This window comes from Neomonachus schauinslandi, chromosome 5 (assembly GCF_002201575.2).
Source record: "Neomonachus schauinslandi chromosome 5, ASM220157v2, whole genome shotgun sequence".
Classification (NCBI taxonomy): Eukaryota; Metazoa; Chordata; class Mammalia; order Carnivora; family Phocidae; genus Neomonachus; species Neomonachus schauinslandi.
Genome location: NC_058407.1, coordinates 103,235,088 through 103,254,928, shown reverse-complemented (window position 1 = coordinate 103,254,928; position 19,841 = coordinate 103,235,088). Strand labels below are relative to the sequence as shown.

At 39.8% G+C, this 19,841-nt stretch overlaps 1 protein-coding gene across 1 annotated transcript in view; it reads right to left on the bottom strand.

Annotated features, from left to right (window-relative positions):
• LOC110580898 (cat eye syndrome critical region protein 2) overlaps window positions 1-19,841 on the bottom strand; it is a 172,537-nt gene that overhangs the window by 63,455 nt on the left and 89,241 nt on the right. The window contains 1 exon segment of the mRNA XM_021690584.2: window positions 1,420-1,514. Coding sequence (XP_021546259.2) covers window positions 1,420-1,514 — 95 coding nt within the window.

Genomic DNA, 19,841 nt, shown 5'->3' with positions numbered 1-19,841 from the left:
TATTTGACAGAGAGAGACACAGTGAGAGAGGGAACACAAGGAGGGGGAGTGGGAGAGGGAGAAGCAGGCTCTCCGCTGAGCAATAACTCTCCCTTAAGAGATACAAACTTGTACCATGAAGAAAACGGCGTTTCATCAATCTCTTACTTATCTTGTAATGACAAGTTTATTGCACATTAGTATTGGGCCTAGTTTCCCAGCCCTAACAGATACCTAAGAGTAGATTTAACAGAGCAGAAGTGGGGCGCCTGGGTGGCTCAGTTGGTTAAGCGACTACCTTCAGCTCAGGTCATGATCCCAGAGTCCTGGGATCGAGTCCCACATCAGGCTCCCCTTGCTCTGCAGGGAGCCTGCTTCTCCCTCTGCCTCTGCCTGCCATTCCCCCTGCTTGTGCTCTCTCTCTCTCTCTGTCAAATAAATAAATAAAATCTAAAAAAAAAACAAAAAATAGAGCAGAAGTATTTGAGATAGCATCTTTAACTGTATGAAAAATACAAACCTTAAAACCCCAAACTCCTGCCCTGCATGGCTCTGGAGCACTGAAAACTGGAAAATCATTTGTCTCAACTTTTTTAAGAGTCGGCTCTATACAGTTCCACCCTGTACAGAAATGTAGTAGCAAAGAAAATGTGTATCGAGTTAGGGTCAAAACAAGGAATGAGGCCTTATCAGGAAGATCCTTTATTCATCTACACAGATAAAATTTTGCTCCAAATGTCTGTACATGTGAAATGTATCAGAGAGCTGTTTACTTGGCAGTTATGGTGTGAGGGAGCCTAGAAGCTCCATATTAAAAATTATGCTAGGGGCGCCTGGGTGGCTCAGTCGTTAAGCGTCTGCCTTCGGCTCAGGTCATGATCCCAGCGTCCTGGGATCGAGTCCCACATTGGGCTCCCTGCTCAGCGGGAAGCCTGCTTCTCCCTTGCCCATTCCCCCTGCTTGTGTTCCTGCTCTCGCTATCTCTGTCTCTGTCAAATAAATAAATAAAATCTAAAAAAAAAAAAAAAAAAAAATTATGCTACTGGTTATGTGAACAATAGAAGATACTCAAGTGGTAGAAATGTAGTAAAATCTAGCTTTAATTTGTTAGGCAACATTTTACCAATACTGCAAGAGGCTGTTCTGTAAAAATAAGAAAGAAAGGCATATACTGAGAAGAAGAAATTCTACACTTGATTATGTTAACTGGCAGACCCAGGAGTAAGGGATATAGATTTGTCAGAGTGAAATAAACTCAGGGATTATAATAAAATTAAAACTGAACTGCAGAAGAAGCTAAACACAGAGCTGGGGAATCCATTTGTAAATACCACTGGCAAATGATCAGTTTTGGTTTGTTACAGAAGACACGAAACATCAGTGCACCTGGTTAATTAGTTCTTTTTACGTTAAATATGTAGTAAAATCAGGATTACTCACGTGATATCCCTTCGTTGATAGCAGCCCTGAAGCAGGCAGGCGATCAGGTCACTGATAAACTCTACATCATCTCTGTGAAGAGCTGCTTCTAACTCCTGAGGAGGAGGAGGAGGAGAGAGAGATTGAGATCAAACACAGAGATTTCTTAAAATCCACCTGTCCCAGCTTCCTATCACCCACACCATCAACATCACTCTCCAAGCCACTACAGGGTGAGTGTAGCCAAATTGCTTGCCATGGATAAACTATGCCTCTCCTCCCACAGTTACTGCTAGAAGAACGAGTTCAACTTTTTGTTTTTCCATGGGGTTTATTTCTCCCATTGCTCCATTCCACTTTTCTGCACACCAGAAGAAACACACGTATATCTCTTTTTATAAGTCAATGCTAGCTACGTAATTATCAAAGAGCTTAAGTTATTCAAATATGCTATAATGCCTTCTACTTTCATGGTAAGAGAATAAAGTAGCAAATACATAATTATGTATTATGTATACTTCATTCCCCTAACAGTTCTAACAGGTAAACCAACTGCAATTGTTTTAAAGAACCACTATTATTTAATGAAAAAAAGCACTGGTAGTGAGCAATATAGCTAGCAATTCTTATTTTGAGGCTGCTACAACCTAAGTGACTAATGATGGGAGATTGCTAGAACTGAGAATAATCTTACATCATCTAGAGAGATGTGAGGTAATGTCTATGTTAATGGTTTAATCCTAGGTGAGATGTATTTGCTTTCCTTGGGATTCAAGCAGACAATGCCAAAGATTTAGCTTGTCTTAGCACAATATTCTGAACAAAGCTAAGTTGAGACGGAGCTATTGGGATAAAAAGTGACAGTGGGAAATTTTAGGAGATCTCATTTCTCTTTTCAATCTCCCATTCTAAACCAGTATTTTCTAAGATGATGGAATCTGTTCTAAGTCATCAACTCTTGGGATACAAAGTTTGCCCACATTGTTTCAACCAGGATGCAAGCCATTTTCCAAGGGTCTACTCTGCTTATGGTTTGACTGGCTCATAACCATATCTATAAACACAGAAAAACCAAACTTTGAAGGCTCATGTTAATGGTTCTGAAAGCATGAGGTGTGCATATGAAACAATGTCTGACCTAAACACCAATTACACGGCAAGTGCATACTTAACGGAGGAGTCTGCTGCTACTATAAAAACATTAAAGTTTTTCTAATTGTAATTCTGTAAAATAATTTTGTAAGTTATTTTAATGGTTCCATTTGTTATTTTACTTTTTAAAATTCCCAAGTTTGTAAGCATTCACTCTAAAATGTGTTCTAAAACAGAGGTGCCTTGGCGGCCCAGTCTGTGAAGCACCAGACTCTTGGTTTCGGCTCAGATCAGGATCTTAGTGTCATGAGGCGGTGCTGGGGAGATGGGCTTTGTGCTCAGCAGGGAGTGGGCTTGAGTTTCTCTCCCTCTGTCCCTCCCCCTGCCCAACCTCGCACGCTCTCTCTCTAAAATAAATAAATCTTTTTTTTTTTTAAAGATTTTATTTATTTATTTGACAGAGAGAGACACAGTGAGAGAGGGAACACAAGCAGGGGGGAGTGGGAGAGGGAGAAGCAGACTTCCCGCAGAGCAGGGAGCCCGGTGTGGGGCTCGATCCCAGGACCCTGGGATCATGACCTGAGCCGAAGGCAGACGCTTAACGACTGAGCCACCCAGGCGCCCCTAAAATAAATAAATCTTAAAAATAAATAAATAAAACCTTCATTGGACAAAAAACTGCTAAGCATACTGACACAAATAAGCAAAATACAAACTACCCTGAGGTGGTTCATCTGAAAAGGTTCATACTGCCTTAAAAGCCCAGGTGAATGAAACTCAAAATTCAAAGATAAGGCTGAGGCTTGCAAACATTTGCTTGCCTTAATTACAAACTCGGGAATTGTAACACATCTTAGCAATGGTTCTTATTCTTCTATTAGTTTATTAATTTCTGTTGGCAGACTTAAAGAAGTCTAGTTAGTGATTATCCAGAAAAACAAGAAACTCTACCAACCAGAGATAACAAGGATCTGAACTATAATTAGCCAGAATTCATTCATTCAACCAATATTTACTGGGCACCCACCCTATCTAAGATAATATATTACTGCCTAAGTGCTGAGGAGCTTAGTTTAGTTTGGAGAGATTAAGAGTACAAAAAAAGATAGACAAACCAACTAATGAGCACTATTAGGTACAGAAACGGTGCTATGGTGCAGTGGGAACTGAGAAGAAAAGGACTCCTCCCGGCTGTGGGAAGCCTAAAGAGACTCATGAAGACGGTGGCACCCAAGATGGGAAAATCGTGGCGGCGTGACAATGGGGGAAGAAGCAGGGCATAACCAGGTGCACTTAACAACGGGAGCAAGGGCACTGAGAGGATAGTAGCTTCAGTTTAACTATTCTGTAGATACTAAGAGGGGAGTAATGTGAGCTAAGATTGATAGCTGATATGAATACTGAGCTAATGAGTTGGGCTCTTCTTTGGAAGACAATGGAGATTCACCACAGTTATTTTTACTGAGGAGAGGCACAGTGATACTAACTTAGCTGCTGTGTGTAAAAGGAATTCTAGTGGTAGGGGGTGTGAGGTGGGGTTAAACATAAGCAAGAGCCTGGGAGAAAGATTCTGAAGGATTTACCCAAGGAGAGAAACTGCAGCAATGGGAAACACGAATTCAAGATCGGACAGAAGTAAATGTGATGCAAAGCAAGGGAAAATTTGAATGGTTCATATTTTAAGCTTGGTCAGTGGGCAAGACTCCAAAGCAAAATGCAATTATAACAGAAACAGAACCCTTGAAGTACAAAGTCCCAGACCAGCTTGTTTGATAGAGGAGACAGAATTACTGAATAGCAGAGCTGGAAGGTATATTACAGATCACAGTATTTCAACTCTCTCAATTTGAGGATAAATAAACTAGGCCCAGGAAGGTTAACTGACTCCTGCTGTACTCAGCAGAACAGTGCCAGGACCAAGTGAAACCCAGACCACCCCATCCAGGGCTCTTCCACAGAGTAAGCTGCTTCCTACTGGCCTATGTGCTCCAGGCTAGAAAGGCTCTAACAGCTCTAATAACCCACCTCCATCACTCCCAACCAAGCCCTCAAATGCACCATTCTCCCTAAACAGAAAGAAATCCCTCCCCTCCTCCCTTCTGCCAAGCCATACTGTAGGTCCTTTACATGAAAAACTTTCATCTATAAAATCTTCCTAGCTGAGGGACGTCTGGGTGGCTCAGTCGTTAAGCATCTGCCTTCCACTCAGGTCATGATCCCAGGGTCCTGGGATCCAGCCCTATACTGGGTTCCCTGCTCAGCAGGGAGCCTGCTTCTCCCTCTGCCTGCCGTGCCCCCTGCTTCTGCTCTCTGTCTCTGACAAATAATAAATAAAATCTTTAAAAAGTAAAATAAAATAAATAAAATCTTCCTAGCAGAGTTCCATTTTGCTGGTTCCTCCAGCAACTCCTTCAACACTCTATATGTTCACATACTGTTACACATTCCCGCTGGAGTTCTGTCCTCCTCATCAATGTAAATTAAAGAGCACTATGTAACTCCTGATTAAAGGTGCTATAGTCAGATGCTTCCTAGTGTTTTTAAAGAACAGAGGTACCAAATTAAACTATGATAAAGGCCACATTTGAAGAGATAAGAACTGGGAAGGCTTTACCAAAGACAGTCAAAGAGAAGTTTACCACAGATCTCTGGAAGTATGCCAAGATTCCTAGAAGCCACAGGATACATGTGGATCACTTTTATTCAGTAGTAATTTATTTAAAACATTAATTTTATTAAAGTCCTATTACAGAGCAAAGTAGAAAATCTGCATTAATTTTTACACTGAGACTCCAAAAAAAAAAAAAAAGAAAGAAAAGAAAAAATGTCACTCATATAGGAACAATTAAAGCTCTACTATGAATTCCCTTTCTTTTGCATCTCCTGCTTCCCACCAGACATTCCCTTGTGGCTTAGGTGGAAATGCTTGACACGAGTTCTAGTTGTCCAGTTTATACCTACAATATTATCTTTTGAAGAGGCAACAATAATAATAAAATATAGCAATATTTACCTGGCAGATGCACAGTAAGGCAGAGCATGTGAAAGTTCATGGCATGTGTAGAAAGTACCAAGGACTCTCCCCAAAACGGAGAGGGTGGTTAGAGAATTGAAGACAGGACAGGCCTGTTCCTTAAGGATCTTCACACTAAAGAGTGTGGACTTTACTTCCATATACAATCAAGTCTGGAGAAGGAGAGTGAAATGATCAGATCTCTGTCTCAAAAAAATGACTGGGAGGGGTACCACAGGTGGGGACCACGGGGGCAGAGTCAACATCACCTGGAAGCTTGCACCTCAGGTGCCAAGACAGACTTACTGACACCAGAATCTGCATTTTAACAAGAGCCCCATTATTCATATGCATATATAGTCTGGGAGGTGCTATTCTGGAAGATAAAAGGTCAGAGTCTGAGGTAAATAAAACAGCAGCTGTGGGAAGAAAGAAGGGGAGGATTTGAGAACATGTGGAAGATGATTAAGTGCTGGTTTAATGAACAAAAGACAGAAATATAATTACCAAAAGAAATGAAATAATGCCATAGACCTTAAATGCTCTAAAACATATAAGAAACGTCAAAAATGAATTTCTGACATAAGGATGGAATTAAATCCTTACATTGTAACCCCAAACATACTCAAATGATTTATCTCAAGAACAGCTAAAGCCCCTTGTTTATCTAAAAACCCTAGCATTAATATATGATCATAATCACTATCATGCAGATAAAATGTGGTTATCAGTATCTATGGAATTTACAGTTCCTGCCTCAAGCTCTGAAACCCGCTGAAAGGACCGAAGAATTAAATGTAATTCAGATATCCAGGTAAACCACTAAATAAACTACTCTAAATACCAGATTAGTCGTCACTGGTGGGAAGAGTGGGTCATTTGGCCCTTAGAGAAGAATGTCATTTCTGGAAATAAATCTATTTAGAATGTGAGGACGTATCATGATTAAAGTGTTCTCCAAACAGTATCAACTGCCAACATCCTTTTATTTCTGCTCCCAGAGAGTCATCAAGTAGAATTACAGACAAATTAGAGTAAAGCAAGTCGTTCAGGACAAAATAAACACAGACCTACAAACATTAAGAGTGGTATGGCCAAAAGATAAGATGTCCTTAAACCCACATTCTACTTACGTTAGATTATGAATTTTCAAGTTTGAAATTACTAACATCTTGTTAACCTGTGGCAGTTAGCAGAAATCAAAATTAGTAAGTCAATTTACAATTAGTAAGTGTAAAACTGTTTATCTTAAGATACATGCCTAATAGTTATTTGTATAACAAATCTGTATTTTCTTCAACAAATCTAAGGTAAGTTCCCTATCTGCATTTTTAAAAATTCCCATAGGTGTTGGGAGGCAAAAGACTGGATGGGAGAGCAGTATTGATACTGATGATGTTCTAATTGTGATGCATGCTATTTTCACAGATGGTATCACTTATAAATGCATAAAGCAAAACATTCATAGACCAATGAAGAGAATGTGTCATGAACCAAAAACAATGATTAATAAAATCCGTGAATCTGAAATTTAAAAAAGAAAAAGGAAAGACAAAATTGTTTCACTATATTTTCTACCTGCCTCAGTAACCAGGCTTCACTGGTGATTCAACCATAGTTTTCTTAACATTATCAGCAGAAACTGGGGACTTACCTTAATTCGAAAAAAAAATATTAAATGCTCTTGTTCAATACTCAACTGTGATGGACAGGCTAAAGAGGACTGGTAAAAAACTTCTCCCCAGTGAACCTAGGTTTGCTTTTCCTAGTACAACCATGATCTAATGAGTTAGCAACTGGGGAAAGTGGTTACATAGAAAGATAGAATATCAGAGATGTTGGATCAGCTCTTTCAAGGAGAATTGAGCAGGCTTGAATTGTTCCTCAAATGAGACAAGTATTGAAAAGAACTCTGTTATTTCCAAATAAAATTCAACACCTCGCCTTTGTCTACCATTTTACCCATGGAATATAGTAAACTCGTAAATCAGTAAGAAAATGGGCCTCAAAATATAAAATTGCTTTTCAAATGTATTTCTATAACATTATGCTTCATAAATCAGCAGCTATCTAGATAACCCACCAAAAATTTTGCAGGGCCATGGTAACTTGTAAGGTGACAAAGTTATCAGTAAACTTTTCCCGTCTAGCTCAGCAGAACTTAATGCAGAATTGGTAAAGATTAGAATGAAGAATAGGTGATAAACCCCTTGGAGAGCAAAGCTCTCCCCACCATCTCCCCTTTAGTTACTGTTAACCCCAGCAGTTGGTACCAAATGGATAAACCAAGGCACACTAATATAGGCCTGTTTTCACCCCATGGTGAAATAAGATTTTGTTTTTTTAAGATTTTATTAATTTGACAGAGAGAGACAGCGAGAGAGGGAACCCAAGCAGGGGGAGTGGAAGAGGGAGAAGCAAGCCTCCCGCCGAGCAAAGAGCCTGAATCGGGGCCCGGGGTCCAATCGCAGGACCCGGGGACCATGACCTGAGCCAAAGGCAGACGCCCAACGACTGAGCCACCCAGGCGCCCCGGTGAAATGAAGATTAAGAATGTTATAGAAAGGGCGCCTGGGTGGCTCAGTTGGTTAAGCGACTGCCTTCGGCTTAGGTCATGATCCTGGAGTCCCGGGATCGAGTCCCGCATCGGGCTCCCTGCTCGGCAGGGAGTCTGCTTCTCCCTCTGACCCTCCCCCTCTCATGTGCTCTCTCTCATTCTCTCTCAAATAAATAAATAAAATCTTTAAAAAAAAAAAAAAAAAAAAAAAAAGAATGTTATAGAAAAACAGCAAAGAAGAAAGGTAACGGGAAAGCAATTTTAATCCTGCTGAACAGAAGAATTGGCTTATCAGTTAAAGAATTTTCACTTTAATGGGTATAGTTTCACATTTGCAGGAAGAAAAAGTTCTGGAGCTCTGTTTCACAACAGTGTGAATATAATTAACACTACTGAATTGTGCACTTAAAAATGGTTAAGATGACGAATTTTATATTGTTTCTTACAACAGTTTAGGAAAAAATTGTCCCATTAAAAGTATCTACCACCAAGGATTTTGTAATGATTATATGCAGCAATGCTTATAAAAGCCAGTGGAGCCTAGTGCAAGGTAAATATTCTATAACACGCTAATACTCCAATTGTTTCATCTTCCTTACAATGAAAGTATGTGGAAAAAAGCAAAGACCGAAGAGATAGAAAGTGGCCTTTTCAAAATTCAGAGGTTTCTGAACAACAGAAATTAAAATCCTTTTAATACATGGCCTACCGTGTTCATAAGCCAATAAAAGCCAACAGTTCTCCAAGGAACTATTTGGAAACCCAGGTTATTCAAAGCTTTACTACTTAGGCCTTCAAACCCAGAGCTTAGAGTAAGTCTTAGAAGTAAGGCACTAAGGAATACCCTTCTAAAATCCCCCCTCCCTACACCACCCCCGCACTTTCTCTCCGCCCCTTTTGTTTTTCCTTTTCACTGTGGGCACTGAGCTGTGAGCACAGAAATCTGAACTTTGCCAAGATGCTCTGGGACAGAAGAGGAAGGGGTGGGTGGGGTGGGGGTGGGGAGCAGCAAATCAGCATAGAGAAGGGAGACCCAGTCCTACTGCTCCGCTGTAGCTTCAGAGAGTAGCTGGAGGGAGTAACAGGATTTGTCCTCTTTGCAGCTGGCGTCACAGCTCATTAGGGACAAATCTGTTTAACATCTTTCCACCTCCTCCACCCTCAAGAACAGGCAGTGGCTGCTCGGAAAAGAACTCAGGACTGAGCAAGGGGAACAGCTCCAAACTCTGATTGGCAATGAGAGAGAAATAGGGCCTTTAGCATGGGTCGTCGTGGAAAAACGTTTATTTACAATTCTTTACTTTAAAAAGTCCCACCTGCCTAATAAACAAAGATAATTTTCAGACTGGAGACAGTCAAATGGCACAGAATGAATATTACTAATTCCTTTAATGTATAACAACCACCTACTTAACACCTTTTCTTAAATAACATTGGAGGTAGCTTTTTATTGTTGACATGCTTCTAATCTCCAGAAATTTTCTTTAATCTTTTGCTAAAGAAGGCGGTATAGAGAGACAAACTTTCTTTTCTTCAACTTCCAAGTAAGGATCAAGATCACAGATTTGTACTACTGCCATTCAGGCGTAATAATTCCTTTGAGTTTAAGGAGGGAAAAAAGCCTCAAGATAAAAAAAATCATATATGCTGTATTTGATTTTAGAAGGTTACAAATCTTCCTGATTTGCACAAGGACCAACTGCAATGCAGTGTCTCAGTAAAAGATCTGGGCTTCTCTATAGGACCCAGAACCTCACTAACACAAAGGAGATGCAAAGCAGGCCTTCCTGAAGGACTATCCCAGCTGCTTTCCAAGAGAGAATGCCTGGAGTGTGAGCTTAGAATACATGAAGAAATAGCCACACTAGCCTCCAGAAGGCACCCCTGACTTTGGCAGCTGATGCTTTCTAACTTGGTATAAATTAATTTAATCCCAAAGGCCTGCCCCATGCCAATTTAGACTGTAAAGTATAAATCAGCTCGAGTGGATATAATGGTGAGGGACCTGAAACTGGCTATTATAACACTTTCAGTTGGCCAAGCGATTTATCCCAGGAGTCCCCAAAGGCCAGCAGGTCTGTATTGCTGCTTTGCAGCAACCGTACCATTCCTCTCAACCATCCATGAAACAGCTGTGTCACTGGCTATGCTGCTGGGCAACAGAAAGGAAACCAAAACAGCTTCTCCCCTCAAATGACTGCTACCCTAAAATATTAGGTTAACTAGAAAATACTAATTATACCAATAAATGTGTACCTCTAAAAGAACATGATTTTCTGAAAACACATAAATTATCAAAACTGGCTCCAGCAGCTTAAAAAGAAAAAAAGAGGCTCAGAAGTTTCATGGCTATTCTCCCATTATGAAAATGCCCATGATTATATAAACAATTCCTGAGCACTGAAAAAGTTGGAAAGCTTCTCAGTACGTTCTATGAGGCTGGAATACTGGACAAGCATAGCCATGCAGACAAGAAATCTGGAAAAGCAGGTTCTTGAAAGACCAGAGACAACCTCAAATATCAGGTCAAGTCGTCTAGACTTCATTACTTACAACAAGGCTTTCTAACTACGGTTTGTGTGTTCCTGAGGCTCCACAGTGTGTGGCCAGAAGACAGGAAACTATCAGTTTTAAAATGGCACAGCTTCTAGAGAGTCAGTTTTACTTTTTTTGGTTTGTTTGTTTTCACTGTTTTACTTGTTGTTGAGAAGACATTTTTAACTTAAACATTTGCATGAATTTAACACGGGGACTTCATCAGAGAATTTATGATTGGAGCTACTTACAACTATAGCTCTAGGTCTGTGAGATTAAGCAGTCCTCATTCTCTGTCCTTAGGAACTCACTACTGGATTAGTTCAGAGTTATTTTAGGGGAGCCATTAAAGAACAGGGAATGCTGACTAACACACTGTTTAGTAAGAGAGATTAGAGGATGAGAAGATTCCTGATCTAGTCCAGGGAAGAAGTGATGGGGCCAATACTAGAAAGATGACAGGGCAAATGCACAGGAGGAGGTGACAGGAGAGGAGTTCAGAAAGAGACTCAGTAAGATTTTGCAACTAATTGTATATGGCTAAAAAAAGGACAAAGAAATTTTAGGTAACAAGTTCTAATCTACCCCAACCCCTGGAAAAATATTATGGTATTTTAAATTGGTAAACAGAATTAAGGATGATAAAGGTTGAAAAGTGAATGGAGGATGGGGGCAGTGGGAAGAAACAACAAAGACTTAATATTCAAAATAAGGTCCTAGAAGCTTTAAAGTGGGAAATAATTTTGTAATGTCTGAAATCCTGTTGTTCATATTGATTGTATACTAGTCTCCTATGTGAGAGTGGCAAAAACGTACATACACAGAAAAATTTATAACTCGTGTTATAACCTGTGTGCAGGAAGGTAGGGGTCCCCCTGAATCAATTCAATCAGTTCAACATAATATGGACATGTGACAGTGGGATGACACACAATGGAAAGGCATCCATACCATCCTTAGACATACTATGTGCCAAGCTCTGTGTTAAGTGCTGGGGACGCAAAGAGGAAAGTAAGAACCCTACCTTCAAGTAGCATAAAATCTAGAAGTGGGGGTTGGGGGGGGTGGAACAGACAAAAAGTAAGTAATTTCTATTCAATGTGATGACTGGCACAGCACAGTGCTGTGGAGATAAGCAAGCAAAATGCTGCTGTGGAGATTAATTAGCAAAGACTGAAAGATGGGCGGGATGCAGCCAGTTCACACAAGGGTAGTAGGAACAGCGAGGGTCTCAGTAAAATGCAGGTTACCTCAAAGAATGAAAACTTAATAATGACCTGTGCCCAAACCCCTGGTACTGCCTAGTGCCTCCACAGAGTAAATGGTCACATAACGTTCACAGAGATAACTGAAAGAAATTAGCTACTGGGAACAACTAGTCTAAAAGATGAATGTGTGTGGGATGCCTGGGTGGCTCAGGTGGTTAAGCATCTGCCTTCAGCTCAGGTCATGATCCCAGGGTCCTGAGATCAAGTCCATATCGGGCTCCTGCGTCTGCCGGCTGCTATCGTGCTCTCTCTCTCTCTCTCTGACAAATATATAAATAAAATCTTAAAAAAATAATAAAAAATAAAAGATGAATGTGTGATTGAAGAGTTTCAGAAATGCCTGAAATCCAATCAAGAAATCTGGAAAGGCAGGACAAAACTAGGAGTGACCAGGGTGTGATTAAAACTAAGAAAATAGTATTGAAATCTTGTTGGGGAAAAAAAGGGGGATGTTACAACCAAAAGGGGATATGCTATCTATAATGGGAAAAATGTCCCAAGGTAAAGAATTTGGCGGTGTTTATCCAGCCCAATCCTGAGGGAGAGACACTGATGATACCTGGTTGTGGGGCAGGAATATTTCATCAGGCATCTAAGAAATTATTCCCTCAAAACTAATTCATTCTCTTCTGATTCTTACCTCCTTGATTAGCAATAGCAAGTGGGTCTTGGTATTAGGAAGGTGGTGTGTGTTCAATGGCAGGTGTGAATATAATGACCCATGGTTAAGATACCTATAGAATTTTAAAACAAAATGCCGTCTGCGATTCTGGACCTACTGAAATTGTTAAGTATTTGAACCTACAAAACTGAGGATCAGAACTGGTCATCTGAAAGCACTCACAATAGAGCAAGATATAGATTACATAGAAATGAGAGTGCACAGATTATGTTTAGAAAGGGAACACCTTAGAAGCGAAGCTGGCAAACAGATATGATTTTGCTGGGCTAAGGCAAAGATTTTTCAGCAAAATTCTCTCATTAAAAAAAAAAAGATTTATCTTGAATGTAAATACTTACCAAGTTTCTTCTACTTAAAAGACACTCACTCATTTTACTTTTGGGTAACAGAAATTAGGGAAGAGACAGTAGCCTGAAACAACCTCAATGGCAGTTTTGGATACTTACAGACGTCAACTGATTGAATTTATTTTATAAAGAGGCAAAAAACCTTTACAACAATTCAGTAATGCTCTGGGGGTGTGATCTCAATTGCAAGTGTTAAGTGTAATTATAAAAATCACTTTAAATAGAAATACATGTGTTTATGTTATAATAATCATGAGCAACTACAGAGCAACTGAAAAACCAAACTATCCTACTATTAAATGAATACCTAATTGTAACTTGGGATAAAATTTTCAGAAAACACATCAACAGCTGATTCAGAAACGTAAGATAGAAGCAAGGCTAAAAACTGTACTTTCAAGTTCTTCAAAAGTGGTTCTTAGTTGTTTTTTTTTAAGATCTTATTATTTATTATCCCAATGAGCAGGGAGCCCGCCTTGGAGCTTGATCCCAGGACCCTGAGATCATGACCTGAGCAGAAGGAAGACACTTAACCAACTAAGCTACCCAAGTGCCCCTCAAAAGTCGTTCTAATGATAATGAAGTAATTATTTCTGGAAATAATAATGGATGAAGTAATTATTTCTAAATTTAAAAATTCAAATGTTAATGTAAAATCCCTAAGATAAATTTTCCAAATAGAACTTTGACTATTTCACTGCTGTTATTAGAAGTTTTATACAATATGATAAGTCAATACTCCCAAAGTTTCATTGAATCATCTCATTGGGAAATGGGGTATTGCCTAAGTTGAAACACCTTTGGCAACTTATATATGTTAACACTACTATGAAAGTGACTGAACCAGAATTATAACTCATGCTCTTTCCATCCAACTGTACCAAAGGGAATCACACCTCTTATAAAGGAAGAGACCATAAAAGTCTGGAAAGGGGAACAGGCATGGAAAATATTTTACAATGACCCTATTTTTTTCTTAAACATTGTCTAACTGGTTCATTATATTATTATTATTATTTATTTATTTATTTATTTTATTTGACAGAGAGAGATACAGCGAGAGAGGGAACACAAGCAGCGGGAGTGGGAGAGGGAGAAGCAGGCTTCCCGCGGAGCAGGGAGCCCGATGCGGGGCCCGATCCCAGGACCCTGGGATCATGACCCGAGCCGAAGGCAGACGCTTAACGACTGAGCCACCCAGGCGCCCTGGTTCATTATATTATTTATTTAACTTCTAAACAGATAAGAATCACTCTATACCCCACCCTGTTACCCACCTCCCAACCAATATCCCATTACAACCAAATATGAATACATAACTTCTTGGACCCCAATCCAGAAGGCATCTTTATAACTTCCAGATATAACTTCCTCATCCTCCACATAAGACAACATAAGAACTGTTGTCTTGTAAGTGATCAAGTTGACTAATAAAACAAACAATCCAATGTTTTCCAATTAGGTTGTATCAACATCTGTAGTGGGAAACGTCAACTTTATGGCAGGAGGCAGGAAAGAGTTGAAAGGTAACAGGAAAAAACTGGTAAGCATCCTTGAGTATTAGGTAGAAGACTCTGGATTTCATTAAAGAATTTGATACAAACAATTTGGAAGATAGAGGAATAATATAGGTAGATTATGGATATAAAAAGGAAAGGACAAAAACCAAGAAATAGGATTACCAAGTGGTTCTAACAAAAATATTAGACACATTGTAGAATATTACAAAATGTCGACAGCGTTTATATGGATAAGAAACTGATATCTCCAGGACAGACGAGGACATTAAAAAACGGAATAAGGGGCGCCTGGGTGGCTCAGTCGTTAGGCGTCTGCCTTCGGCTCAGGTCATGATCCCAGGGTCCTGGGATCAAGCCCTACATCGGGCTCCCTGCTCAGTGGGAAGCCTGCTTCTCCCTATCCCACTCCCCCTGCTTGTGTTCCCTCTCTCGCTGTCTCTCTCTGTCAAATAAATAAATGGAATATTTAAAAAAAAATAAAAATAAAAAACAGAATAAGACAAGAAACTACTGGGAAGCACTGGTTCATACACTGACATAAGACTTTTATTATTCCTCAAAAGTGTAACAAGCCTAAAATACTTGTGGTCACTGCCAAAATTAACTGAAATTGGGCCATGGTAAAAAGGAGTCACAGAGCAAAGATATTCTCCATCAAACCTCTACTTTTCAAATACATTGTAGCAGAGAGTTAACCAACTGCAGTACATTCACTTCTCTGACAACTTAAGACTTGGAAATTTTAAGAGACGCCTAGGTGGCTCAGTCAGATAAGCGCCCAACTCTTGACTTCAGCTCAGGTTGTGATGTCAGGGTTGTGAAATTGAGCCCCAAAAATCCCTGTGCAAAATATTATCACCAACATTAGTGGTGCAAACAAATCTTCATTCCCAACATTCTACTGTAACCAAGTCAAATCTAGTGAACGGATTCTCAATCCTCATCATAATGGATCTAAAAGCAGCATTGAAATTAGTTGATTATTTCCTCTATCTTATGAAAACTTTTGTCTCTTGTTTTCAAAACACTCACCTCACTGGTATTCCTTTTCATTCTTTGTTGCTGATTTCCCCCCTTTCTAGGCGAATACTTCTGGGGCTCAGTCTGCGAACCTCCTCTCTTCACTGTCATTTTGGCCTACACCCACTGCCTTCATGAACTCATCCAGCCAGGACTTTAAATACCATCCATTAATCACTCTCTCTCATTTGTACCTCCATTCCTCTTTCCTCAGAATTTCCAAATCGGCTTATCCAACTGGGTACCTGTACCTAATGTCACCACTAAGAGTCAAACAGCCATAACAAACTTAATATAAAAATGGAATTTTTGGGCGCCTGGGTGGCTCAGTTGGTTAAGCGACTGCCTTCGGCTCAGGTCATGATCCTGGAGTCCCGGGGTCGAGTCCCACATCGGGCTCCCTGCTCAGCTGGGGGTCTGCTTCTCCCTCTGACCCTCTTCCCTCTCGTGCTCTCTGTCTCTCACTCTCTCTCTCAAATAAATAAAATCTTAAAACAACAACAACAACAACAAAAAAAAAACACGGAATTTTTGACTTAACCTCCTTTAAACCTGCTTCTACTCTGACATTCCCAACCTCAGTAAATGGAGTCTTCTAGTTGTTCCGGCAGGAAACTTTGTCATCCTTGACTCTTCTCTTTTTCTCCCATTTCACATCCAATCCATTAACAAATTTTGTTGACTCTACCTTCAACTCAGATTTAGAAACTGCGCGCTCTTCTCACTACCTTCTCCACTACCCTCCATCTAAGCATCAAGTATTTAATAGCCCAAAAGTTCAACTACCAGCTTCTTTCCTTATGTGTTCATACTAATAGCCAGTGAGCCTACTAAACTTGAATCAGAACATGTCACTTCTGTGCAAAAGCCTTCTTCAGAATAAAACCCGAAGTTTATACTACAGCCTTCACGACGTTCCCTAGTAATACCTTCCTCCTGACCCTCTATGATTTCTTACCGCTCTCATTCTTGCTCACTCCCCTCAGCATACCAGCCTCTTACCTGTTCTCATAGATCCTCAGAGTTCTCCTGCCTCAGGCCTTTGTGCTTGTTCTGCCTCTGACTGTAAGACCACTACCCCTAGTATCTGCATGGCTTGCCCTCTTAGTTCCTGCACATCCTCAGCATTCTCTAGTCCATTTATTATGCTTTATTTTTCTAATTCACTTATCACCTATTATATGCATTAATTTTCTTTCTTGCACTGTTACTATGTAAGTCCCTTGAGGAACTTTGTGCCCATTTCCCCAAAATTGTTACCTGCCCACAATTCTTAGAAATATTTTTTGAAAGAGAAGTTAGCCAGTATCCACAAGCCAAGATCCTAAACTTACGGCTATAAAACTCAGTAAAAGAAGCCCTAAATCCTAGCTTTTATAAGGGATAATAATTAAAGATATGAATATTGGGAAGTATGTTATGAAAATAAAGCATCTGAAACATTTTACGATTACTTTGAAGTTTGATCTGACGTCATTTAACAATTACCTAGATCTGTCAAAACTATTACTCCAAAAATTACCTGTAAATATTCACTAATATAAGCAAATATAGATGTTGGTTTCAGGAAGAATTAACCGCACCTATGGATTTAAAACACAAGCTATAGCGAAGCACTTCTTGGGGTCTAAGCAGTGTTGGACAGCAGTGGAAGATGAATAAGAACTTTAAGTACTCGTAATTCCATGTATTCCTCTCCGTCCCCACAGCCACTGCTCTAATATAGACAGTAGTCTCCCACTTCCAACATAGACTGATCTACCATGCTGCCTATATTATCTTTGCTGCAATTCAATTATTGTCATATCACTTGTTTAGAAGCCTCCAAGGACTCCCCACAACTCACCAAATTGAGCATGCACTCAAACTCCTAAGCTTATCATTCAAAACCATTCTGAAAGGACCTCAATAATATACCTTTTCTTTTTAAAAGACTATTTATTTATTTGAGAGAGAGAGAGTGTGCGAGCGAGCGTGCAGAGAGGGAGAGGGAGAGGGAGAAGCAGATTCCCTGCTCCGTGGGAAGCCTGTTTCTCCCTCTCCCTCTGCCCCTGCTCGCTGTGTCTCTCGTCAAATAAATAAATAAAATCTTTAAAAAAAATAAAATAAAAGACAAAGCTAACGTCAGGAAGAAAAGAATAAACTCTGAACCAACATAGAAAAGTTTTCCTCACTCATGCAGGATTAACTAAGACCTGCATAAACACAATTTTCTGTTTCTGCATATAAGTAACAGGGGGTACAGCTCAGCAGCTCAGTTACTGGAACCACTGGGGAAAACTCATCATGGCAACAGGTGTTTCTCTGATGCTGGGAATTAGGGAAGCAAGAAACAGTTCTCCAGAATGTGGCAAAAGGCCAGCTAAGACTAAACCTAACCTGTCAACCAGATCCTGCTAGTTTCTGTGGAGATGAAAGAATGCTAACACCAGAAAAGACCTAGAAATGATGATGTCCTAGGCAGGAATATTTGGTGCAAATATGAGAGGCTTTTTCCCCAAAATGAAGTTAGGGTTTGTGGGAGAGAAACATGGGATGTGAAATATAGGTGTAGCAATGCAGACAGTGTTTAAGACAGTGATTCAACTATCAGGCCATAGATTAAGATACTAGAAGTGATGGGCATATGACTAGAGACAAGAGACGCTCCATAAAATCTAAGACTGTCTCCCTCCAGACTTGTCAATCTAAAGCTTTAAACTTAAATGAAAGGGGGCAAAAACTCACTGGGCAAGAAACTGAACCCCCCAAATCAAAATACCTGATTGCGGAATACATGAATCATGCATGAACAACCTTCACTCTCTCTCAAGGGTCCAAAATGAGAGAAGAAGAAACATCAGAGAAGACTCTAAGTTACAAGTGTAAACAGGTCAGTGTTATAAATGAGGGGCTACTGAGGACACTAGATTGCCTTCTGTGCTGGAGGAAGAGGGAATGTCTAAAACATAAATGACTGACCTAAGTGACTTTGGAAATGAGGGGGATCTGTAAGATTAAAAGGCAAAAGACACTCAAAAAAAGCACTGTATTCTAGCTGATAAAGCTGTTTCCCATGAGGATATGGGTTAACAATTCTTACACTGCTACATATGTATACTGGAATTGAACAATTAAACAAATGAATGGCAAATGGTGGGAGCCAGGTTTCTCATTGTTGGAGTGGGCATTTACAGATAAACAAGGGGAAGAGGCCAGAATGATCCCTGGAGTAATGGCTTAGGGTTGGAGACTTCACTGTGAACTAATGTTTAGTCTTACTATAGAGATGGCTACATACAGAATTATTTATACTATATATATATATACACACATATAGGTTGGTATACCCACATTGATCTCGTTCTGTCAGCTGTGAGGGCCCAGAGCAAAAATAACCCAGTAGCAAAGAGCATATCTAGCACCCAAATCTTGATTTCTAATACCATTCTCCAACAAAAGAAATGAGAGGTGGCACATCTTTTAGTGTCTGAAAGTAATGAAGTACTCTAAACCAAACCAAACCAAACCAAACCCACCCCCAGCCAACGAAAAAAGCTTCCAGTGGCCATGGCCAGAACAATTTCAAAAGAAAATCATTGGATCACAGAAGTATAAAAATACATAAAATATATAAAAATATAAAACAAAATATTTAGGGATTGAAACTGATAGAAACTTTAAAAATAATAAATGAACCAAATAAAAACCTGTATTGCTAGGGTATAATCTGTTATTTAGGGATTCAAACTGATATAAGCTTTAAAAATAATAAATGAACCAAATGAAAACCTGAATTGCTAGGGTATAATCTGTGGTTTAATGGAGTATAACATGGAGGAGGAAAAGTTATTCCCTTCTTTCCCCACTTGAGTATTTGAGAGGGCTGAACTAGAAAAGAGAAACGAGCAGAGTAATACGGGTGGGGTGAGAACACAGTTTACAGAAACTAAGGAGCAGTTCTTGGCAAGGTATGGGACACTGGTTATACAGCATGCAGACTATCCCTACAGGCAAGAACAATCTGGGGCGAAAGAGGGCCTGGTTTACCAGTGAACTAGTCCATGGACCTTCTTTGTATTAAACATGGAAATTATGAAGACACTGGGTCCTAGTGACAGAGGGTTTTCTTTGGGGGAAATCGGTTTCCTGTTTGGTTTGTACTTGTGCTCCCAGGTAAATACAGCCTGAGAAAACAACTGAATAGCACATACTAAGTTGTTATTAGTGTAAATACAAGTGACCCTTCATAAAGGCAACTTCAACAAATGTACATGCTCTGCTTAAATTATTCAAAGTGTGAGATGCTTCTCAAGAATTTGCTTCAAGAAAAGAATTCATTAGATTGCATATTTGGAAAACCTGCACGAGAAGTTAGGTTTCCTACACTGAAGACTTTTGAAGTGTGGAGGGTGCACTTTAGTCATGAA